This window comes from Spodoptera frugiperda, chromosome 25, assembly GCF_023101765.2.
Source record: "Spodoptera frugiperda isolate SF20-4 chromosome 25, AGI-APGP_CSIRO_Sfru_2.0, whole genome shotgun sequence".
Lineage (NCBI taxonomy): Eukaryota > Metazoa > Arthropoda > Insecta > Lepidoptera > Noctuidae > Spodoptera > Spodoptera frugiperda.
The window spans coordinates 18783463-18809604 of NC_064236.1; the positions used below are offsets into that span (position 1 = coordinate 18783463).

Below are 26142 nucleotides of genomic sequence, written 5' to 3' on the forward strand. Positions count from 1 at the left end.
AGGTATAGTGAGATCAGGAAATTATGGATTCATTTTTATATGGAGGATATTTATAGATTCCAATTCAAATTGAATAGGGACTCATACATAACTCAGCTATACAAAATAAAGTATAGCATCATTGCTACGCGAAAGCGGTACGAAGTTCGCTGGGTCAGCTAGTTAATTATAAAATATTTTTTAGCTACTTGTTCTGTTCATCACTTATTAGTTAACAAGTCTATGTTACCACACGCAACCTTTGACTCAGAACTCAATACCATGGACGCTCTATCTGCTAAACTAAGTATAAAGTTAATAGCCTCTACATCTACCTAATTACCATGTTCCACGTATTGCCCCATTGCATTAATGACCCGTGCCCTTTACTAGATCTTCAATTTCTCTCCACACACAGCTTTAAACTCCCTTTCACCAAAGTCATGGGAACAACAGATGGAAACTTAGTACATGACCTAAGCATTTACACAATCTCCTACACAAAGGGCCAAGTAATTATTAATGTGTGTTTTTGTAACGACCAAAAAGACATCTTGGTCAACAGATCATTGTATAACATCGTAATGACAGGGGAATTAACTGATTTCTAGAAAGCGTCACGTAATTCTAAACTATCAAAAACGGACAGAACGGAAAATTGCTTGTAATTGAAAAAATAACACCTCTCTTTAGGCCAGGTGTTTTGGTTCGATTTCCTATTTGATTATCTATCGCCGGTCAACGTAACAAGATTGCTACAGTTATTTAGTATTTCACTATTTGCAGTATGATTATATGTGGATTCGTAGTATAATCTTCCTAAGCACATAGCGGAACGTAATGCATTGCAGATTGGCACGTAACATTTTCCTTGAATAAGCTCGACATTCGTCCTAGTGCAAGCAAGATCTCTGATGTTGCAGTTATCCTTGCTGACCATGCCTTAGGGTGCTTTTCCACCAGAGGCTTCCAACCAATCATATTCATTAGTACACATAGAAATGGAAATGGACTCACCTAAGCTATGTTTTTATATGGAAAGATGCGTGCTAAAGATGTGTGCTATAGACGGCTTTCCTACCATCGATACATTGCAAACTCGAATTGTACATCTTTCTCGAACGGCTATTTTGCGGCGGCGCATCTTCATAACACATCTAATTCGCGCAGCTACATAGTTTAGTGTCAGTGAAAACGGTCATTTAGTTCCACAGCTTAGCGATTACATCTTCGTAGCATAGTTACATAGCAATCACATCTCTGGTGGAAAGCACCCTTACAGAAGGTGGATCGTAAGCTTGTTAGCATATTTTACAGTTTGCAACAAAAATAGTGCTAAACCAATTGAGCCTCTGTAACATCTAACCAGGTCCATCTGTATCTCCATTAAGGTAGTAAAGGATAAGGGAATTAGCTTTCATAACACGAATCTCCGGTTGAAGATAATCGCAAGGTTACCAGCAGCTCACAATAACACCATAATCTTAATCTAACGTCCTTTTGATTGCACCGAAGTTCCGTGAGAAGTCGGAAGTACATTGTCTTCCAAGCATTCATTACTTGTCCGTGATTTGTCGTTAACTCTCGACGAATCTTGTATTTCCGTGAATTTTGATGTTTGATTGAATGCATTGAGCTTCGTTGTTGCTGGGTTGCTTAAAAACCTCTTCATGGTAGATGTCCCACCCACTCGCACGAAGCGCTTCGCTTCAAGCTTCCTTGTGCGAACTGCTAGGGAGTGGAATTCTTTGCCGGAGTCTGGGTTTCCTGATGGGTATAACCTGGCTGTCTTCACGTGCTCCATCGTACGCATCATCACTTATCACCAGGCAAAATGTCGGCCAAACGTCGACCCATCAAATATATACAAAAAAAAAAACGAACTCATAACTTCGCAGCGTCCGTCTAAGTAAGTCCGTCTAAACTCAATAAGTACTGGACGCTTCTCCATACGATTGTTTCCTTTAGAGCTATGCAAGAGTGCTGTGTATAAGCTTTTGTCTCTAACACCTGTTGATTCTAACGGTCGGCGGACAATACAAGGTTTTTGCACTCTAACGCCAAATTATTATCGCATTTCCGTAAAAAACAAGATATTAATTAGGATCTCATACAACTCAATAAGAAATTAATGAAGATCTCAAATATCAACTGGTTAAATACACACGAAGAAATAGTTGATTAAGCTCGGTTAGCACTTTGCCGGAACATGTGGTTAGTTAAGTTCATTTAGCACCTCGTGCAAGGTAAGTGTGCCAGTGGCCGGCGTCAGCGCATCTCGCTGGGAGTACGAACATGTTTGTCGCCGAGAAAAGCACTGCTATCGGAGAAGGAAAGTTCATTGTAATATTCATGAATATACAAACGTATTTAGATTTGTAGATAGTGCACCAACTGACTTAGTTGAGTTTTTGTGTTGCATACTGATAGCATTTATGATATTTGTTAGATATTTTTTGTTCGTAAAATTATGATTTTTTGTTATTTTTTTCACGGTTTGCTCCAAAACAAAGTCGTTTGTTTGTTGTTATGTAACATAGTTTTCCTATAACTAGTAGAGCCAATGAGAGATTATACCAAAACCAGTATTTTTTTGTCTAAGGATACACATAAACAAGAATATTTTTAGTCAAAAAAGAAGTTGATATGTACGATGACGACAAAACCCTATACGGTATACATTTAGTACTTAGCAGTAAGTTAAAGTAAAAAGCTGCATAAATATCAACACTTACCGCAGCACTGTTTCCCGAAGTCCAACCTGACGAGCTGCACCATGTAGGGTTCCAGCAGGTTGACGTACCACCACGGCACCCGCTCCGCCTTCGTCAAGGTGCAGGTCTCGGCGTTGAAGGAGGCGGAGGTGCTCCCGTCCAGGGCTCGCTGGGGAACGCCGCCGTCTTCTGTCGAAGCCTGCATCGGAGCCTTACCCGCAGCCACGTTTAAGACTGTGAAAGAGCAAACGTATTGTTATAATATTATGCGTTTTATTAACTCTAAAGGGAGTAAACGTATGGTAAATCAATATGTCACCAATTGTGAGTACTATTAATACGACTCTAACTGCCATACTCAGAGTCATTTAATGGTTACTTAACCCAGTCCTTAGTAATTGTTTTCGGAACAAAATCATTTCTAAGGAATAGTTTCAGTTATCATTAAATGTCTCTGAGTATGGCAGTAAGTCTTATTTTAGACTGTCTTACTAATTAACTAATCCTAACCCTTCTGGACGGAGAATAGAAAACATTCTAATAATATTAATATGAACATGATGGTAACTACCAGGCTTTGAGCGTTGTTAGTTTATTATGTGGTATTTGTAATTTTGTATGGCATCATAACACTCGAGCACTATGAGACTTTACTTTAACTTTTTAGGGCCTACAGTAAACCCACCTAAATGTCTTATGGGTAATTTTGTCTAAAAACGGTATTAGAAGCAATAGCGGCATAAATGAATGAATAACGGTTTTGTAAACATACAGGGGGCCTACTTCGGTTCTCGAATCCGAAGTTTCGTTTTATTATCGGCCGTAGGTTTTATTGATGTAGTAATGAAATTACTTAAAATAACGTATTATTTTTAATTTCAAATCAAAACCTATTTATTTATTTTCATTTCATTCGTTCATTTTTGTTCATAAAGGTTCGCTATAAATGGAAATTCGCAAATTTCGGACGAAACTTCGTTTTCCGTTGAATTAGAGTACACCCCAGTTCTGTGTATATTTTCAATGTACATATATGTATGTATAGTGTGTAAATGATTAATATTTTTATAACTTTGATTATAAAAAACAATCAATTTAACTAGCTATAAAATTTTAGTACAGGTCCTATATTTGTATAATAACTATCGTAAGACACAAAATTAACTGAAAAATCACGCTTTACTCACGTAAATTAATGGAGAAAAGCTCTTCTAGTTTTGAGTCACAGAGGGACTCTTTATCATGAGCAGCGTGCGCAGACGCGGCAAAGTCGTGCAGCTTACTCTGTAGGCCTGCGCGAGCTTTTCTCCATAAATGTACGTGAGTAAACCGTGATTATTTGTTAATTTAGTACAGGCCCTGTTATCCAAATAAAGATATTTCTGGTGTCGAACTAACTGAGTGTTGACTGGCAACAGTCAAATTTTGACAGCTACAGGATTGGACCCAGAAGATCTCATAGAACCTCAGCGACATCTGGTCAGTGAAAAAAATAATAGTTTCTGTCAATTTGGCTGACCGCGTCACACGGTGTCAGTGGCAAGTAACGGAACTAGGGCTGTGCGTATTAAATTAACATGTCTCGAGACTCGCTAGTGATGCGCTGTCGACGTCGATAACTGTCGATAATCGCTAACCAACGACTCACGTCGCGTCGCAACGGTACTTTGCTGAACGATATTATATTGTTTCTGTATTTAATGTTTATTTGAATGTTTGATCAGATTACGATCTTAAGATTGTTTAATCTATATATATAAAAATCAATTGCTGTTCCTTTGTCTCGCTAAAACTCGAGAACGGCTGAACGGATTTATCTTATCTTGGTCTTGAATTATTCGTGGAGGTCTAGGGAAGGTTTAAAAGGTGAGAAAATATCAAATAATTGACGGAAATGCCCTAAAAACAGCCCTTTTCTTTATCCCATACAAACGTTTTCTAACTAATACGTAGAGTCAATTTGAGCTTTATTGCTATTGGATAAAGTTCATTGTTGGATAAATGCTATTGGATACTAAAAAACAAATGCTATTGAATAAGACTTGGAGCACAGAATCCCTACTAATATTATAAATGCGAAAGTAACTCTGTCTGTCTGTAATTACGCTTTCAAGCCTAAACCAGTGAACCGATTTTGATGGAATTTAGTACTGAGATAGAATAGACCTTGATACTTTTTATTGCAAAAAAAAAATAGCGGAGAAAAATAGTGGGTAAAAATAAGGGATAAATGGTCATATGGAAATTCGTCTTTTTAAAAGCTGTAACAGTAAAACTTTGTATTTAGATACTTAATGAGGAACGAAAGAACATGGTCTACTTTTTATTGCAAAAAAATAGGGGAGAGTGGGTAAAAATAGGGGATGAATGGTCATATGGAAATTCGTCATTTTTAAAGCTGTAACAGTGAAATTTTGTATTTAGACACTTAATGAGGAGCGAAAGAACATAGGCTACTTTTTAATAAAAAGGGTAGAAGGCGTAGAATGCTTGATAGAGGAGATTAATGTTTGCTTGAAAATTCGTCATTTTCGTAAATACGTTGCCTGTGGCGTTGCTCGCGTTCGATTCTTATTTAAATACACATATACTTATTTAAATCGCCAATATCCCTACTACCATACTAATGTTATGAATGCGAAAGTAACCCTGTTTGTGTTAAGGTTACGCTTGCACAAATGTTTTTTTTTTGAAATATAACAACGAAACAATGTATTTTTTTTATTGATAGGCAATATATAGAAAATTAAAGGATAATAATATAGATAACCTTGGCTACTTTTCATCATGATTATAAAATGATGAATCGGCGGTCGTGGTTTCTTTGGAATACATATCTTTAAAAATGCTAACAGTAACATATTCTCAAGTAATTCACATTTTAGATGACATACGGTAGCATTTTAACCACTAACACCACTACGCGGACGAAGTCGCGGGCAAAAGCTAGATTCGATAAATTTTCATTTGTACATGTCAAATATTTGTTGTTTCTAAATTCAAATTCTGTAAATAATGATTGACATTTATGCATAAACTATGAAAAGGGTGAATAAACAATTGTCTGTATTTTTTTTAATCTATTGAAAATGTTGAAAAGTGCATTAAGCATTAATAGAAATTCCTCAAATATTAATTATGCGTGCGTTCATAAATAATGACAAATTATCAACAGTTACGCGTGTGTTCAGAAATTTATTTTGTGTAAATTAAAGTTTCTATTTACGTTTCCGAACAAACGATGCTCTTTCAATATAGTCTATTGGTGTGAATGACATTTACATTCGTATTGCGCGTTTTTTAAAATATGCAAAATTAAATGTATATTTTTCAATATTTCTGAGAGATTATCTTAATATTTCTTCGAGTTTTAAAGACTAAGAAGATTTTTATTTGCTAATAAGTGTGTGTTAATCAAGGTAAGTTCACATCTTCATTATTGATTTTTAGTAACTTTTTACACAATACTACAATTTGGTATACACGGTTATGCAGAAAATGTATGAGAGCTTTTTATTTTCAGTTGGAATTTCGTTTTTAACAATGCTACCAACCAGACGTACAAGCTTAGGCCGCAGAACTCGAAATACGGCAAGTCAAAGAAATATAAGAGCAAATCAAACTGATGAGCATCGCGAAGCGCGAAATGAACTTAAACTGAATCGATATCAAGATAGAAATGTTGTGTTTAATCCCCACAAAGCTGCATTCAGTTATAATGTGGCAATTGATTACAGTTCAGAGCAAATTGTTGCTATTGGACTAATGAACATTGTGTGTCCACATTGGGATTGAAATTAAAAAATTAAGCCTCTGGATTGTGTTGCGCCAGCGGCCAAGTCAAATTGACGCCATTGGTACCGCCACCAGAGCCACTACATTCATTGGTTCATTTTTTGACTCATAACCAGCAGTACAATAATTGCTTTCAAATGGCATCATTTGGGGCAACAAAAGTTATAAGAGACAATTTTTTGCCTACTTTTAGCAAGTAAGTAGAATGGCAAACGTTTTTTTTTAGTTTTAAAACCATGTAGCTGGTGCAAAATATGTCGAGTCAGTGATGTGTTTATTTTGTAAACAATAAATCAAATTACTAATAATAGTCTATAATCCGAAGACTTAATCAGCAACATTTATAACATGTTGTATTTTATAGTGGCATGAGCAAGACGTTCTTGGTAAAGCCTACTACCTAAAGCTGCCGTGGAAGGCTGTTTAATGTCGAGGTTAAAAGTAGTTTTAATTTGAAATGATGTAAAGTATTGTGGCAGTATTTTGCGAGCCACATGGTGGTACAATTTGCTATACAATTGCCTGTATACATATTTATATTCTTGCAGATTCAGGGATTCAAATATATCATCAAACAGGTTCCTTATTGCCAGTGCCTGTTGAAGACTATACATTTTTGCAAATATATTTTATGGACAATTCAGCAAGAGAAGTCGATCAGCGTTGCGCACACAACAACTCAGTAAAGAGATCCATTGTGATGAACAACTTCAAACATTTTTCCTTCAACACAATGAATTAGTTGCATTAGACCGATGCATTAGACATTCACAAATGCATTAGACCGCATGCCATCAGATAATCACAAAATTGTCATCAGAGCCGATAAGGCGCCTGCAGGACAGTGAAATGATTGAATCCAATAAACACTATTATGAAAATATATTTTGTTTTTTTTTTTAATTAGTAAAGTCCTTTTCAGGTATAGTGAGATCAGGAAATTATGGATTCATTTTTATATGGAGGATATTTATAGATTCCAATTCAAATTGAATAGGGACTCATACATAACTCAGCTATACAAAATAAAGTATAGCATCATTGCTACGCGAAAGCGGTACGAAGTTCGCTGGGTCAGCTAGTAGAAAAATAATTTCGTATCTTGTTTTTGAATAATAATAAATCCAATTTAGATTCTAATATTCAGTTTTTGTAACTTTCAAGTCTCTTGTAATATGATTCTATTATTGTCCTATTCTACTAAGGGGTAATTCGTAACGTGGGACGAGTTGCAGAATTAAAATAAAATTTATTTTGATTTTCCGCAAATCATCCTAAATGGGCCGTGCTGTAGCATATAGGACAAGTTGATGAATTACGCGTACTAAGATTTTCACGACTCTCGCACCTGCATCTACACCTAACTACAACTCCTATCACTAAAAAAAACGCAAACATTAAACAAAAATTAATCCAAAATAAGTTTAAATAGTAAATTCTATGTTTTAATTCGTTCGATTTGGCCGATGTATGGCACTGGGCCACGAGCATAAGTCCCGGCCGTCGAGATGGAAAGTACGCAACCAACCGGAACGCTACGAAAAACTTACACACCTACCACGTACACTGTGAACATTACACAATACGATTTATTTAATAAAGTTACCATTTAATAATAATGCGTAATGAGACATATCATAAAAAATTGAAGATTGCTAGAGATAGAGTACAATGGAATTTGGAAGAAGAGGCTCTTGCCAAGAGGCACTCTGAACTCAGAGATATTTTATAACTAAAGAGACAAACATATTACAAAAGAAAGTAGAAAACAGTTCAGGATAAGAGGCTTATTATTATGTATTATTAATTAGGCATAACGATTAAAAAATGTGTAGGTCCTTGGTTGTCCCATGACGATGTTTCATGAATTGACAACATTTCATATTTTTAACATGCATGTATTATTATGTTATATAAAAGTAAATCGAAAACTAGGGCACCCATATTTTTTCATTTTTCGAAATTATGTACTTTTCATTCATAATTTCGAGTTTGAAATTCAGTGTATTCTAAAAAGACGTAAGTGCCAAATTACGGTAGAATGAGGATAATACCTTTGCCTCACCGTATCATCCGTAAAAAACCTACTAGATGTCAAATGTACTGTCACTGACAGCTTGTCCAGTGTTGCCAACTTAGTGGAATTTCCACTAGATCTGGTGGTTTAGATATGTGTTTCAGCGGGAAAATATTGGTTTTAGTGGCTAGTGGATATTTTAGTGAACTAGATTGTTTCAGTTAGTGGTAAGTTACAAATTAACCACTAATACTACTCGTAAAATGCTGTATGATTTCTAGTTAAAAATACTTAATTGATACACTTGTTGGCAAGATAATATTGCCTACTCAAAAGGTAAATATTTTTACGCACAATATTAAAGATTTTAGCAGTCTGTCTAGAAAGTCAGTTTATATAAAGAATATTTTAAAATATATTATATGTAGATTATATTAAGCACAAAAATTTTAAATAATGTGCGTAGTTATTGAAAGAGAAAAGGGGGCCATGAACTTATTATTCATAATCCCTTTTTTTAGATTCTGTGATGATCTTGAGGAATTCTGGTGGTTTGAGAGGCCGCTTAGATTTAGTGGTTTCTGGTGGTTTTCACGGCCTCATTTGGTGGGCTGGTAAAATAAAGTTGGCAACACTAAGCTTGTCAAACTGATTTCAGATTTTGTTATTTGTGTTGTTATAATTATATGATTCCTAGTTGCCGATTGCAGAAACTTGCCGAAAGTTGACTATTTAATGCTATTGCAATATATGCACGAAAATGAATGCTACAATTTTGCAGAAATACGTATTGGCAGTGTTGTTTTTGCAGGCTGATACAAAACAATATTTTGGATCCTTCATTGGCGTATATGTTTCATTGAAATCCATTTTATTGACGAAATAATGTCAATCAACAGTTGTGAATAATAACAATAAGCAACGTGTCGATTCGATAGGAAAATATTGTGTAAAATCAATTTCGATTTCGAATGTAAATAAAAGTTACAACTTCAAGTGACATTAAACATTGACATTTGACACTTGATGTTTTCATCTGCAACCATGATTGCTAAGGCAAAGGTAACGACTACATTCTGCCGTACCTATGACGTCATCACATGTTTTGTGATTTTAATTATTTTTCTCAGAAATAAAAAATAAAAAAAATATGACATAAATATATTTGAACTCAGGATACGAAAATAAAGAAATGGTATTTTTGTTTCCATGTCGTATCAGTTTTGAAATGTTGTCAATTGTGTTGAGAATGAAAAACCAATATTTTAAACAATTAAGTAAGTAAAAAACAATTGTGATTGTGATATTATTTACAAATAATTAAAAATTGAAACGAAATGAAACTAAATATGAGTATAAAAGTTACTGTAGCAACTACAACTTAAAAATATGTCGCAAAACAAACAATAAAACAGCTTAAGACACAAGTAAAAAACAATTGATAAAAAAGTTAAATAAGTGCCAGTCCAATTTATTTCGCGTTAGCAATAAGTAATGGGCTACACTTTGCAATCAAGTTCACGGTTTTTGCGGTCGCACTTTACAACGCGGACGAACTAAACAATTTTACCAATTTATTTTTGTTATAAAACTTATTTTATGTACTCAAGTTTGTAGGCCACGTAGTTGAGGAATGTTAAGACAATAAAACATATACGCCTAGCAATATACAGATAGTATTATGACAGCTTAGATTTATCAAACATACATTCTCTCACATTATCCTTTATTTGATTGTCTGGACTTTAAAAGAGACTATGACCTCTGAGTTTGTTTCGGCATTTCTTCTCAGAGTAGTCGGATAGGAAATGCCTCATCAAGTTATTTCAAAGATTAACGTGTAAAAGTGTTATCTTGTAACCAACCAGCAGAAATAAATATCATTTATCATTTATGCCTACTTTAAAAGTCACAATTCCATTCAACCTCTCTAACTAGTTAGGTTCTTGACCCGGTAGCAACTACCGTCATCTTATTTGTTAGGTTTTTATTTCCTGCCTCAGAACAGAATTACTTTAGAAAACGAAAGTTGAAGACGTCCACGTGGTAACGTACAACAATGCGATGAGACGAACACAAACATATTCGGGGTAATGTGCTTTAAATTGTCCACAGAAAGGGATAGTTTGACAAATGTGTCCGTTGAAACATTTGCACTTTCGACAGAGCCCGCGTTTGTCACGGACGTGAGTTATAAGGTTAAATACGATTGTCGCTTAATTTACACTGTGTCTGATTGCAGGGCAAAGGTTGTGTGCAAGCGCACGGTGAAGTTGATGTTCGCATTCAGAGTGCTTAGTGTTCTTTTCTCGCAATAACACGTGTCACGTGTCACAGGTGCGATTTACCAACGGAATACCGTACTAAATGTGTCAAAATATATGTTGCTGTACCCTAACCGGGTTTCATGTTGAGACAAATACCCCTAATTATGTATCATCTAAATGTACACATGAATGCAATAAATAATTTGAGTTTGAGTTTGAAAATCAATTGCTGTTTAGGTCTGGGTGTAAAGTCGCATTTTGTTTTAGTAAATCAATCATTCTTGGCGTAATAATTTCCGATTTATATTTAAATGTCAGAGCTAAGCTGTCAGTCAGATTGAGATGACCAATTATGGAAATAATTTGACAGCATTTTTTGACACTGGCAGTATAGTCGACAACATTGGAGATACGGTTACCATCAGAGGGGAAAAAAGACAGTATTTTTTGCTTATCGTGTTTATTTTTAACATAAACAGCAGGTAATCTGGACGATACTCGAGCATATACGATATAGTGTACTATGAACTAAGAATTTCAAAGGACACATAGTTGGCACGACCCCAACACTCATTTTGCACGACCAAAGGAAGTCGACATTTACGATCGTCGTGTGATAACTTACAATGGTGTAACACATAATGTAAGCTCGTACGCTATTGTTGGTGCAATTGCAATGAAATATCATTTTTCAATTTCTATGCAACTGTTGAAAGTGTCCTGTAGAAAGAAAGCAAGAGTAACCATGGGTTTTCTTGTTGCAATAGGGATAATGACGGGGTATGGAAGTTAAAAATTCATCTATTTAGTCCGTCAGTTAGGTAATGAAAAAATATTAGACAATATTTGATTTTGTCATACAAGATTACAGTACTTAGATAAAACGAATCAAACTTTAGGAATGGATGCAAATACGTCATTTGTACGAATAAAACGTACATAAAAATGACGTCACGCAATATTTCAAATCAATATATCGTCGAAAGTTTTTGTTAAGTAATCTTTACTCATACGCATGCCTATGTCGCTGTATCGCAAACTACAGTTTACAGAATGAACTTTAAGACGGAACAGTAAAGTTGAAATCTATGAATTTGGACAGATTGGAGATGGAGTATCTTGGTGTGGTGATGTGGTACATGTGGGTACAGGTTGGCTTGCCGGGCAGAGGAGAGCTCTGCCGGCACCGTTAGTGACAACTGCCGGCACACTTCTGTTCGTGCCGTTACTTGCAGGGCTGCCGACCCGCGGTCACAAACCCACAATAGTTTTATGACACTTTGATCAATAGAATCAATTTCATTTCGCCACAGAAAAGATTAAATTATGTGAAGATATGATCTTTAAAAAAATCTTTTGCAATTGAATAGAAGAACGAGAAGGGTTAGAAATATTGCATTTTGTGCACTGAACAGATATATGGAAGCCATTCTATTGAAACAAACATCATTTATCAAAAAAAAAGCATAAAGGTTAGTATGTTACTACCTACCTACTATCAAACTGTAGTGGCTTCTAAATATAGTATTAGTAAGCACACTACCATAACCAAAGTTCATTAATCTATATAATTAGAGTCACTTTATTCCATCGCCAGTTTCCCGCTACTTTCGCCAGCCCTGGGTGCGTGTGCGCCGCTGTGTTTACTACGAACGGTCCGCGTCAATGGCGGTGTACTCGTTTTGTTCCACTTTACATTTGTCTTACACTCTCGCCGCACTGGCCATCTGTTCTAACTTCTAATGCTTTAACGTGTGTTAATTGGAAATTAATTTTGACTTCAACTTAAGTATAGTTTGCCATTTGTACTCCTCTAACTTTTTTGCCAATCGTTCTTTCTTCATCTCATTTTTTTCTACCCAACATTGTTACTGTAATACCACTGTTACGTTTATTAAAGAATTCTCTACTACTACTCCCGCGCAGTTAAACCTGCAGCTCTACTCCTATACATCATAGCGTGATGTTTTATTTTCTATAGCCTTTCTCTATAAATGGACTATCTAACACAAAATACATCTAATTGAACAAGTCGTTGCTGAGATTAGCGCGTTCAGTTTTATGTTTTCTTGCCGGGGTCTGTGTTTCCTGATAAATATAATCCCATCAAAAACATCCTGTAAAAAACCCAAGTCTCGCAGCTCAGTCTTTCTACCGTCAAAAGTTGTGAGATCCATGTAATACCAAGTCGGTTAATCTATTTAGTGTCTACTTGAAGGACCTTCTGTCTTAAGTTATTACATAAGTTATTATCATGCCAATATTAAAAATATTTAACGTTTTAAACAAATAGATCGACTTGGACAAAAAATACATAAAAAATACACAAAATACATCTAATTGAACAAGTCGTTGCTGAGATTAGCGCGTTCAGTTTTATGTTTTCTTGCCGGGGTCTGTGTTTCCTGATAAATATAATCTTGTCGTCTTTAAGAGAGTGAATGGTTTATTTCTAGGTAAGCTCCATCTTCGACCACATCATTGCTTCCCATCAGATGAGATAGTGGGCAAACACAATAAAAAAAAAATAGATTCGCTTTTTCGCATCTGTATCTTCTTTAAACAATTAACTTATTCATCACCTTCTCTAATTTATTCATTGTAATACTGGATTTCGGGTGATCCTCATTCACCTCCCTATACAGCATATCATAAAGGATTGTTATATTAAGGAGACCTGATATGATATGACTTTAATTCATTATTTTATCTGCATAATCCCCGTTATGACTGATATTACTCAGACTGATGTTACCGCGCAGTTACTTACACGAGTAAGATGATTGGTTATTACAGTTATTTCTGAAAGAGCTAGACCACTCATTTAATAAATATGATTGAAATTTAATGTAGCTTGTGACCGTAGGTGAAACATTTAAGACACGAAGCGCTGTGCCTGACTTTATGAACAGTGTCGGGGATTCAAATCTCGCAATAACTATTATTACCCATTCCGGTTCTATGCCTAAAATGCCGTAATAAAATCGAAATCCGCCACCTGTCATATTTCAATTTGATTTTTTTTGCCTAATTAATGTGAAAAGAGAAATGGCGTAAGATGTGCAACCAGAAAGATTTATAAGCTATTACAACTCTATCTTTTTTTGAGGGGGAACAATCATCCAATGACTTCTCCCACCTTGAGCGAAGCGAGAGGGAGTATCAGACTCTTACTGACTAAAAACCACCCCGTTCCTACTCCTCTTTTTCGAGCCGGAGCCAGCTTCCATTCCAACTCAAACTACATTTTAATTAAAAGCAGGACAGATACACTTAGTACTTGAAGTCACAATTCTAGTTTGCCTAATAAGCGAAATGGGTCGAATAACAATACCAAGTCGCTGGTGACACTTAAATTGACACAGTTTGACGGTTCCACCTGATTATCACTCGATTTGAACGCACATCACGCCCATGACTCACCTGTGACCCCAAAACCTTCGCTATGGGGTCTATAACCCACAAAGTGCCAATGATTAATATTCGACAGTGTTGCCAAAGAAAAATATTTATGCGTATTTTTCCGTATAGTAATAGTGATGAGTGGTTCTCTTTTTAATTGTTGCGTGGGCGCATTACACGTCGTAACGGTATGATGTTTTATTTGAACGATTTATTATCACCCTTTTGTAAAATATTTATGTTTTTGTAGGTTAATATATTTGGAGCGTATTGCCATCCATATGTTACAAAGGTTTTAAGGCTTAGGAGTAAGTAGATATTAAACATCGAAATATATCAGATCTTACCTAGCTGATGATAAGGTAGAATTTTACAGTTAAGTACCACGATTTGATGGCCTCATTGAAAAAGGCTGAATTTAAAAAAAAACTTAGGTACCTACATACTTTAATTATTCCTGGGCGGCGAATCGGGAGTCAAATTTGATTTGATATGGTTGATTATGGTAGGTCGTGTAGTCAACTTCCATATTTAATCGGACCCATACACATTAGGACAATCGGTCATCGATACCACCACCGTGCCGGGGACAATGGATACGTGGCGTGTCATTCAATGCTAATGCCACGCCTCGTAAGGCTCGTGGCGAACTCTTTTGTCACTAATACTGCCTATTAAATGTAAGAGGAGCGAATTGAAACATATTATTTAATTTATTAAGTTTACCCCGGTTGTTTCTTTGTTTGGGTCATGAGAATTAATTGGATTTAAGGGGGTAACCCTTCCTGGTGACAGATAGATCTGACATTTGGTGTACACATCTTAATATTGATGACCAAACAATATAGTCTTTCATCTGACTTTTAGAAAACCGGATCATAAATTATTATATTCCCATAATATCTATTATTGGTGCCAATGTTCGACAGCGGAGCTGCAACATGAGCAATCCGGCCATCACATACTCTGGGAGTGTGGTCTCTGGCAATCTGAGCGTAACACTATGTTGGATAATTTAATTGTTTCATCAGGTGTAGTTTATTACACGGACCTTGTGGAGTCTCGAGCAAATTTCCGTGCGTTTAGGCGTTTTTGCCATACCTATTATTGGAAGCAAGTATAACAGCTCACGCATAGGACCCATTTAGTATTAGCATTTAATATTTTAGTTTTAAGTCAAATTTCCGTGGTGCTTGGCGACTGGGCTTCTCCCAGTTGTGCAGTCTCTTTTGTGCCTTAAGGCTTAAGTCATCCTGTCTCCTGCATTAAATTCACCGAGGGAAGTGGAAACTATCGTTTTCTTTTCTTCTCCTCTAATAACATCTTCTGATTTGTTTCGTTGCGGGATCCAAGACAGTCATTCATTTCCCTGGGACGCGCCGGACTTCAGTGTTCCGGTGTTTTCATGTTTGTATCTACTGTAGATCCTGGCTTACAGGAGTTGCAGCGGTATGGGAGGTTGTGGCGGGCTTGTCCCAAAAAAAAAAAAATCTATTACTGTCACCTGGCGAGATGGAGATCACAGAATAATAAGAGATTCAGGTTTCAGGGCCACCACTGATTTCAGTAACATTTCTGAGTCAATTATTGACCGTGTGTAAAACTGCCTAGGTACTACAGATTAATATAATTAAAATATAATATTGAGTTAACATTGAGTTTTTGGTATATAACGCCAGTAGGCCTATAGCTTAGCCGTAACGAATATAGAAAAGAGCCGCGGAAGACTTAACGCGTAAGAAATAGAAACGGGGTGGATTTTGCAGTAAGAGCCTGACGCTCTCTCTCGCAACACCCAAAGTCTCTCGAGAGAAGAAATTGTTAATTTTGTCGCTCAAAAAGAAATCTGAACGTAAATGTTTATACATAGCATAACTATGGGTTTGCCCTCTACTTCTCCTGTAGCAGAATTGTTCCCTTCACGTAAACAACTCAAGTAAGTTAGGTATAAACAAACCTTGTAAGCAGAAGCTTCAAGGAAACCCATTGGAAAATTAATGACGCCATTCTTAGAATACTGCGCGCTACGTCTTTCATAATTTAGTATTTCACATGGAAAATAACATGGCGGCGCCCTACCGCGGACCAATGAGAGCACGCCATGTCTCGCACACAAATGCAAACCATACATGTGTGCAATAATTTTACAGTATTTCAGCGTAAGTGGTCTGACACCTGTACATTTCCCAGGAGACGTTGCAATGTGTGCATTTTTTCAACCAATAAGAGCGCACCAAGTGTTGCACACGTATGTAAATCTATCTATGTGTGCAACAGCTTTACAGTGTTATAACTTGGGTGGTCGAACACCTGTGAAGTTCTCAGGAGTCTTTGCAATGTGTGCATCATATTGAATTATTGACCAATGAGAGACTGCCACATTTATAGGACATCAGAATATATTTGTGTGAGTGCAATATCGATCCCTGTCCACTGAAGGCTATTGATTGAACTAGTTCAGCTCTAGTTTCTCGTAATATTTAATAATATATGAGAAGCCTAGTTTTTGTACCTACACTGACCTAGGTACAATGTAAGCTACCTGAAGGGAAAAGCACCACTTTCCCCCAATTATGTTATTACTTGCATTACTGAGACGAACCTATTATTCATCAAGGATTGTTCCAAGCTTGAAACTCTTACTAAGGGGATTGAGAATGAAGAATTCAATGGCACATTTCAAGACGGATTTTCAGGGTTAAAAGGGTTATAGCAGACACAGGAGTCTCAGGAGACTCAGACTCAGGAGTGCTGCTATTACAATCGTTACAAAATTGTAACACTGATTTCATAATTGCAGATTTTGAAAAGCAGACTAGCAGCCAGGGACTCGGACAGTTCAATTAACATAAACATCATCAACAGTCCGTGCCAGTCTATCTTTGGACTAAGGGTCTTCTTGACATAAGAAGGCATACGGTAATCTCCACACTTGGTAGACGGGTTGGAGATTGCAGTTTAAAACACTCGTACATTTTTTTAATACGAGTACCGCAAGGCAGTTATAACACCTAGATATTTTCCAGTAAATATGTGCATATTATTGACTGGACCTAATTTCAGCCGTAGTCATAATAAGTAGCTACTTACGTTTCCAAAGAAAAACATTTCATTACAGCCATAAAAAGTCAATCAAGAACATAATTATGATATTAGAATCGTCTCATTCTACTCGTACTATGAGCAAACGTAGAAACCAAAACAACAACTGAGAAATAACATAGCATTCCATTGGTAGGCCACAAGCAATCTGTGAGCCATGGGCGGTATAATTGAATGGTACATTGGTACTGATGAGCATAACATAACGGTGAGAGGAACATTCATAAAAACTAGCCACTGCCGCACGGCTTCACCCGCTGCTGGGCTCCTATTGATGCCGTAGCGTGATGTTATATAGCCTATAGATTTACTCGATAAATGGGCTATTCAACACAAATATAATTACTTAATTCGGACCAGTAGTTTTAGAGATTAGCGTGTTCAAACAAACAGACGCACAAACAAACTTTACAGGTTATATATTCCTATATATACACGAAGTGGTGTATAATACTATTGCAGCCGCAGGTGTCCGAAACTGGAGCGCTGGTGGGCACCACGAGGTAGTCGGTCTGTCAGGTTGATTGATTGTGATTGACTCGTGTATAGACGCCGTCATGTGTATGTGTATGTCGACCGCTCAAAATTAAACTGTACCAGTTATGATTGGAATATTAATATACGAACTTATAAGTGTGGTCACCCAGAGGTTGCTCACGGTGCCTCGTGCATCGATTTAGTATGTTGTTATTACGACAACCCCGGTAGAGGTGGTGACATAATAATATGTATTTTTTTAAGGGAGGAAAATCATCTAATGTCTTCTCCTGCCTTGGGTGAGGCGAGAGGGAGTGTCAGACTCTTACTGACAAAAAACCACGCCATTCCTACTCCCGCTTTTCAAGCAAGGGAAAAGATTTTATAACTGTCTATATATTATATTTGTTTTACTGATTAAATATTGTATAATGTATAAACATTTTTAAAACACTCATTCAGCAGCTCTGAACTAGAGACGCACGCGCAACGCCGCGATGCTGATACATACGCATCGTAAGGGTTGTCATCATATTCAATATTAAAAAAGAAAATACAGTATTTTATCACGGCCAACCTAACATATTAACTGACTTATAATAACATACAGCATACTTATGTTCCTCATAGCATATTACATACAAATTAGGTATATTTGATTTTTTTATACATAGAAATAAATTAAATTAAACATAACATCGGTGAAAGACTAAACAAGGATTTGTATATTGCTCATTATTAGAGCTATTGTATTGCCGATATTTCCACTTATCGAATGACAGATATAAGTAATTAAAAACGAATCACAATTTTGTCTACAATCTCAATAACCAATGGGGAGCAAGTCCCAATCTAAACGAACACTAGTAAGTTATACGACAGAAGTGCTTAATTCAAAGAACTATGACCACAACAATAAGTACGTCACAGTTTGCCACTCCAGAGAAAACCAAAGTCGCTGTTACGTTTTTCTAGAAGTGCCAGTAATCGCAACAATGCACAATACGTTAAATCAAATTACAATACAGTACACCCCTGCTCGGTACCCATGACCGACTTTTACTTTCTACGTGAAAACACTTCACATGGCTGTGAATGGCATCTAAAAAGCGGAAGATTCTTTGTCATACACTCCCACAACTCTCAAAGAAAGTATACTCTATGCCCTTTGTGATTTTTATTCTATTATTCCATTGAAATATATACGATTTCGTCACGTTTTTTCGTTCATGATGATTATTTTAAATGTTCGCGTCTTACATTGCTGATTATGTTCAGTTATAGTGATTTAAATTAATGATTCATACGGTCTCTACTCACCACAAAAAGGAATGCCATCGGGTGTCCACTTCCCGTTGGCTCCACAGACTCTCCTGGTTGGTCCGAGGAGTTCAAATCCTCGTTCACACTCGTAGGATGCGATAGTGCCGTCAGTCAAGGTCTCATCGGAGAAGGTCACTCTCGAGTGCGCGGGCGCACCAGGGAAGTGACACGTCGCTGATAACCCTGGAAAGAAATAAAGGAAAATGAAATACATATCTATGTAAAAAATACAAGGAAATGTAGAAAGAAATAAAATTAACAACCAATTAATAATTTTACTAATTACAACTTGACACAATTCCAATCTAAACAACATCTTATTTCGAACGAATATAATAGTAGAAAAAAAAACTAACAAATTCTCGCAAATCGACATGACTGATTAAAAAAAGGTGCTATATCATTCTACCAACTGAGACGCATAGAGGAAAATGGTCCGTCATCCAGTCCAGTGAGCATTCTACATTCTCTATTGGTTCTGTCATGTCATCACTTGCAGTATCAGATGAGATTGTAAATATAATGCGGGCGTCTACTGCAGAACCCACCTGATTACCTGGATATGATCTAACAACGGTACCTCTACCGCCAACATGACGATCCAAGTTAGTCATTTCAGAGCATAGTGCGAACATAAGTACTTTAAGCTAAGCTTGATTGATTACTATTGTGGTCGTTTCTGCCTGGCTCATTTCCAACTAGGTTGGAGTCTATGGAGAGTGTAGATTTGACTGAATTGTACGCGTTTAATAATTTGTTGTTTAGATACATCGTTTTTATTCGCAACGGGCCGGATTTGGTGAATCTCTCGCCTCGTCGTACGCGATGATGCTTACGATGGAGCAAGTTGCCCATAAGCAAACTACTTATGCCGGATTTTTAAGAGATCGTAGTCACAGAATTTTCGTTTAAAATTGTTGACAATGTTAGTTTTCGTCTAGACTTGACTGTATATTTGAAGTTGTGCGTGGGCTTCTCTAGAATGTCACTCCTTCGGCTGTGCCACAGAAAGGCTCGTCCATTCATTTCAACCTAAACAAGTAGTTCTTTTTGTAAAGTAGTTTGCATTTATGGGACTAAATTATCATTAGTTCCTTCTTTCATAGCTTTCTTTGTACGAAATAAATAAAGTAACCGTACCACCGACGGGGACACCAAACAGAGAAAGAATACCCGTTCTGACATTGAGACTCGTCAGCATCACTCTGCTGGTGGCGGTGTTGACGATGCACATCCGATCCGTGAGGGTGTTCCGCTGGGAGCAGTCGGTGTCCGGGGGAGTGCTGGTCACGTACTGCCTGGCAATGACCGGGCTGGCGTTGTGTGCCGGAGCCGACTGCTGTGATGGCAAGGCCTTGCAGGTACAACACTTTCCATCAAAAACACCCTTTCTTATTTCTTTATTTTAAACGACTTGTTTTAGAGCTTCCTTTTGAGATTAAATAAAGGATAGTAAATTAAAAATATAATGTTAATGTTACTTGTTTTGCATTGCCATGTTTCTAGCACAAGTTTTGAAGGGAAATGTATAAATAAACTAGATAATTACGTGTTTATAGTGCGATCAGATATATTTGTAATACTGACGCAACTCTTTGCAGGCATACCTATGCAGCACCGGGGCAGCTATGCTTTTGGTCAACGCGGGAGCCATCTGGCATCGCTGGCGCCGCTCTGGAGAACTAACACATGTAGTAGCTGAGCTCCTGTTTGCTTTGGGTGTATCACTTCGACGCCAGATCATGATCAAGGTGATTCTGAGTGCAGCGGCCGCGATATGTCTAATGTTAGACTTAGCTTTACTTCCAATCATATCATTTATAAACACTGGACCCGAAAAATATGTTCTCAGTTTATGTATTTCTTTGTTACGTCCTCTTTCTCAGTCAGTTTAGTGTTAGTAGGCTGAAACCCTTTTACATAGCATCAAAATTATCATAGCCAGCTAATAAGTACCTCCTACTGACCAAAGATCTCTTCTCGCACGGATAAGGTTTGAGCATTAAGCACCACGCTTGCTGAATGCAGGTTGGCGATTTCTAACTAATCCTTATATATTATAAGCCCAGGGTTATAATTCCTTAGTATTAGTCAATCACACAGCTTTTCGCACTCTGGCGATAAATAACTAAAGTTCTCTTAGTGTCATTGTGTAAAAGTGTAACTGCAAAGAATGATGGTACCCTTTGTACATAATACCTGGGTTAATCCTATCTACTTATGTAACGTTATTGACAAATCATGTTCGTGTAAAATCCCCTTGCGACAGTTACTGCGACGTGATGGAACATTTGTTTATGTTGTGGATTCGAAAGCTCGACATAGTGGATTGTGACGAATTACATCGCCGTGTTTGCCCGTGAAGCATCACAAATAGTGATCTTAAGTTGGCGAAAGCGAACTAATTCGATCACGAGCCATATTTTTAAGAAAATAGAGTATATCGAGAAAATGGAATAACTTATTATTATCAATGGTTGTTATTTTGCTTGTTTTCTAGTGGCAGCGGTGACTCTGTAGTTTCACACACGTACGTTTAAGATTTGATTGTCACGTTTATCAAAGAGCTGCTACCTAGTATATCTAACCTAATGTGTTGTGTTGTTTAGTCCCTTAACTACAGCTTCTGGTATACCCATGGAAAGAGTAAGAGTGGTATAATGTAATATAAATGCTACCCTGCCATCATTACACGGCAAAGCTAATCGATATTGGTTGATTATAAATAAGCGCAACCGATAGACGGTCTATCGATTGAATAGTTAACAAGATCACTAGAAACTTTCTTTTTTTATAATATTTACATTTATTGAGGTAGTTTTCTGTCTGACTGTCTAATTGGTCTGGTGGGCGTGAGCGAGAGTTCAGTGTGCATCGATCTTGTTATGAGAAACGTGTTTGAAGGAGTTTCCAAAATTGTCGAGATTGGGGAACCTACATAGATACCTACATACATAGGTAGTTTATGCGCCTTTTTCAACGTCAGGCCGTCCGGTTAGTAGCAACTATCGATTTTTTTTCTTCTCCTCTAATAATATCTTCTGATTTATTTCGTTGCGGGATCCAAGACAGTCATTCATGTCCCTGGGATGCGCCGGATTTCAGTGTTCCGGTGTTTTCATGTTTGTATCTACTGTAGATCCTGGCTTACAGGAGTTGCAGCGGTATGAGAGGTTGTGGCGGGCTTGTCCCTTAAAAAAGGCCGTCCATAGTACCCCGAACTGGCGGTAATTAAGGTACCTTAGAAACCGATATCTGTAAAAATTAACATACATGACACTCAACCGGATAAATCCGGAAAAAGGAGTATATGCAAGCCCTTAAATAATTAAGTTTTCAGTACTTAATAGTTTAGTGTGGAGTTTTGAATAGGGCTCTTTCTTTGGTACTTCTCTCGCTATTAAATATTTTTAAAAATAGCTTGTAAGTACTTACTTCTTTTTTTAAATAACGTTGCACCACGTTAGGATTATCTCCTGTGTCGTGGGTGCGTTTACAAACATACAAGTTCACATAAACATGACACCCAGACCAGAAACAACAACTGTTGCGCGGCAGCCAGTTGCCCAGCCACCGCACCAAGCGTGCAGTCAAAAGTACAACAAGGTTTGTCTCTGTCTACGCCTTTAGGGAAAACGGCATGATGTTATGGATCTAATCGATAGTTATCGGTCGTAGACTCGTAGTCTATGGGTGCGGTCTACTGATCGATGGTTTCATAACAACGTTGCAACTTTCTTTTAAATTATTATTGATAAACTGTTGCAGATTTCCAATACTTAGAAATGGTATATTTTCCTTTGTGATAAAATTAATACTCGAAAGGATAGGCAGGGGTGCATTTAGGTATAAGTACAGTGTAAAGCCAATTTTTATCTGTATTGTTGTGAGTCTAGTAGTTTGGCTATTGCTACTCAAAGTGGATTTTTTTTCGACCCACCAAGACTAAAAATAAATCTATGCCAGTTTCTGGGCTTTTGAGAAATTTTCGAAAGGTCGATTATATCCCAGTAATTAATTCGGTGACCATTTTATAAAATAATACTACAAACATCAGAACACAGCATTTCTTAAATGTTAGTAAAGGCCTTTTGATTGGAATAATGTAAACGTCCCCTTTTCTGATCGGATTATAAAACTGCCGAATTAGCTATTTGAATTAGTAATAATCAAGATGCCACCCCTCTTTAGAAGATATACAGATAGATAGATATAACAAAGCTCTAATGAATCTATTGAAACGTGAATTTTAAAAACCTAGCTTTAGCCTAAACTACTTGGTATAGGTCATAACTCATAAAAAAATTATGAGGACCTAGAGCGCTTGAGCTACTTCTAGGGCCAATAAATCGATAAATGAAGTGATGCACCACAGTGTTGTATTGCCGTCGCCATGGTTACAAGGGGGTGCTACCATACATCAGTAGTAGGTACATTAAGCCAGCAGTCTTAAAGGCCAGCATTCTATGAAGACGAGGAGATTGGGGCGATCGTCAGCGTTGGGATGACGATGAAGTACCTAGGACTCGTCCTCGACAGTCGATGGAACTTCGGGGAGCACTTCCGACGTTTAACTCCTAAGTTGGAACGGACGGGGGCTGCGGGGGACCAAATGCCTCCTGTCGGAGGTTGTATGCGGGGATCCGGCCATGGATCTCTGGCCCACAAAAGGACGCCGTCGCCAACACTGATGTGGCGGCCAGTTCGGACGCTGCTCACGTCCCAGAGGGTCATGGCCATCTGGGTGATCCGCGGATATCGCACGATCTCCGGGGAGGCTGCGAACCTCCTTGCCGATAGAAATGAGAAATTTTCAAAAAACCAAAAAGCCTAGTTATAGTTTGACAGATTCGGGAATCGAACTCTGTTGTCATCATTCGCAACGACTGGCAACGAGGCAGTAGAATATAAGGATGTACGTAATAATATAGTTAAATAATTAATTTGCATAGAATTTGGCGACATTATTTTACTATTGATCATTCCAAGCTAGCTAGCAATTCAATACTATTGCCTTACCAACTAAAATAAATTATAATCCGTTAAAAGAATAACAAATTTAATTACATAGTCTCATCAACTTCGTAATTGCAATCGAGATACGACGATCTAAAAAGCGATGTAATAAAACAACATAATATGTTCTACCGTGGCTTGACACGAATGCTTGGCGGCAAGTTAGGAAGTGTAAAATTAACGGCAGATCATGATAATGAAGAAACAGTTGTCTCCTAAACTATTAGCTTGATTAAGAAAGCGTGAGCGACCTGCCGGTATGCTCCGAGAGCTGACGGCCATGGAAAATAATCATTGTTAGCTGTCAGCCCCCACGCGTGTGTCAGACAGCCATATTGACACTCGGATTCTAGATTGTACATGTACATGGCCTTTCTTTTAAGGAAATTACTGAGGAATAAAACGTTTTTAGCTGGTTTCAATAAATGAGAGATGTTCTCTTATATTTTTTACGTAGGTAGGTATTTCTTACATGGGTACAATTGAAGGAATTATTATGGTAAGTATCGTGGGTCGATTGTTTGCTACAATATATCAAAATATCCAGATTCCTTATTGACGATTCAGAGATCTGTATCAAGCTGTAAAATGTCGCTGTTGTCATACAATACGAAGAATGAATTAGTATGGCCACGCTTATTCCAAGGAGATTGGCGATAATAAATAGTTAGTCCAGATTACCAGATTAATTGATTTACCAATATGAATCGAAATTAGAACCTATATACATATTATCTATATAATTATATATAGCTAGGTCGTAGGTGTAACGTAATGTTTTGATGTTAATAAATAAAATAGGAATACGGGTGTCAACTTGCCCTATTTACCTATCGATATCATTAGGGCAAATAATTCTACAAAGCACCAATACCTATCTGACAATTCATTTTATCTAGCAAAAGAAACAAGAAAACGTACGTAACGTACAAAGTACGATGATAAACTAAAAATGTAATAAAAAAAGCGAAAGAATGTCCGTCAATAAATAAATTAGTATTAAAATAATAAAAAAAATTAATGTGCTTAAACTGCATATTATAAACGCGAGGCGCATTCTTCGCGACAAGGTCACCGCGGCGCCTTTCTCAAAAACTTTCTACCTCGCGGCTGAACGAAAACCTCAGTGGGTCACACCGCAGGTGGGGTCATCGACACCGTGACTCATCGAGATTAGATCATTTACGTCTCTCTAGGAGATCGTACGTGTGTACTCAACGTTCTGCAATCGAGAAAAATATATCGCAACGCTTTTTTTTTCTAAATTTTATTTCAAAATAAAAAAAGGTCTACCTATTATCGAACTTCTTTTAACTTATGAAATATGCTTGTCATCATCATAGTCAGTCAACTACGTGTCGAAATTAAAAATATGTTTAACAGTTCTTTTCCCCCACAAAAAATATTTTTTACACTTTAAAATCTATAATAAAACTATTATAGTTTAATTACTGTAGCAAATCCGGTAGCTTTCGATCTTTAAAGACATTGGAAGCATGTTGAAAATTGAATATATAAACCATAATTATTTTGATTTATTTGGACTATTTTGCAACTCTGCAAATATAATAAGTAAATTCCGTTTAATAAAAAAAGTGTCCAAGCTCCCTTCTCCGCGTGAGAACTGGGCTTTGGTCAGCAGTGGCCACTTATATGCTGTTCATTATGTTTGTGTAAATACCGTATATTTTATTATTTACACGCGAACGAACTCGCAGGCACCAACTAGTTCACATTTTATAATTTATATATAGTTTAAATAGGCAAACTGAAATATAATTTTCCTTTGACTGGCCTGCCTTCTGAAACTCAACCACGAAACAAAAAACTTCGTGAAATAATATTACATTGTTTTGCTGATTTTTATTCGTAAATAACTTTCGTTTTCTTTGAAGTCAAAATTGTTTACTCTCTTATTACTTTCTTTGAAGGAATTTCATCAGAAACAAACGATAGATTGTATGAATATTTAGGTACCTACTCTTTTTTATGGAATAAGCCGGCTTCACGACCCTGCCCGACGGCTCATCTAATGGTAAGCAATCGTCGT

General features: G+C 36.9%; 2 protein-coding genes and 1 long non-coding RNA gene across 11 annotated transcripts in view; 2 read left to right on the forward strand and 1 right to left on the reverse strand.

Moving 5' to 3' along the window:
* The window catches only part of LOC118265693 (CUB and sushi domain-containing protein 3), a 75429-nt gene that overhangs the window by 31562 nt on the left and 17725 nt on the right, over positions 1-26142 (reverse strand). For all 9 annotated transcript variants that reach the window (XM_050704073.1, XM_050704072.1, XM_050704075.1 and 6 more), the window contains exons 2-3: positions 19074-19259; positions 2715-2927 (exon numbers count right to left, since the gene is read on the reverse strand). In XM_050704073.1, the coding sequence (XP_050560030.1) occupies positions 2715-2927; positions 19074-19259 (399 nt within the window). The remainder of the gene's footprint in view (positions 1-2714; positions 2928-19073; positions 19260-26142) is intronic.
* On the forward strand, positions 4439-7346 carry LOC126912360 (uncharacterized). The gene is made up of 3 exons (XR_007707056.1): positions 4439-6112; positions 6217-6684; positions 7037-7346. It is a non-coding gene; the product is annotated as an uncharacterized LOC126912360 (long non-coding RNA).
* LOC118265720 (uncharacterized) lies at positions 19531-21389 on the forward strand. The gene is made up of 3 exons (XM_035578814.2): positions 19531-19681; positions 20183-20437; positions 20678-21389. Exons 1-3 carry the CDS (start codon positions 19670-19672, stop codon positions 20969-20971), a joined length of 561 nt encoding a protein of 186 aa, XP_035434707.1. The 5' UTR covers positions 19531-19669; the 3' UTR covers positions 20972-21389.

What these genes read in the sequence shown, in the direction of transcription:
- LOC118265720 (XM_035578814.2), top strand. An exon ending in GTGATGGCAAGGCCTTGCAG is followed by an intron (nt 20,438 to 20,677) that starts GTACAACACTTT and finishes AACTCTTTGCAG; the next exon opens with GCATACCTATGCAGCACCGG.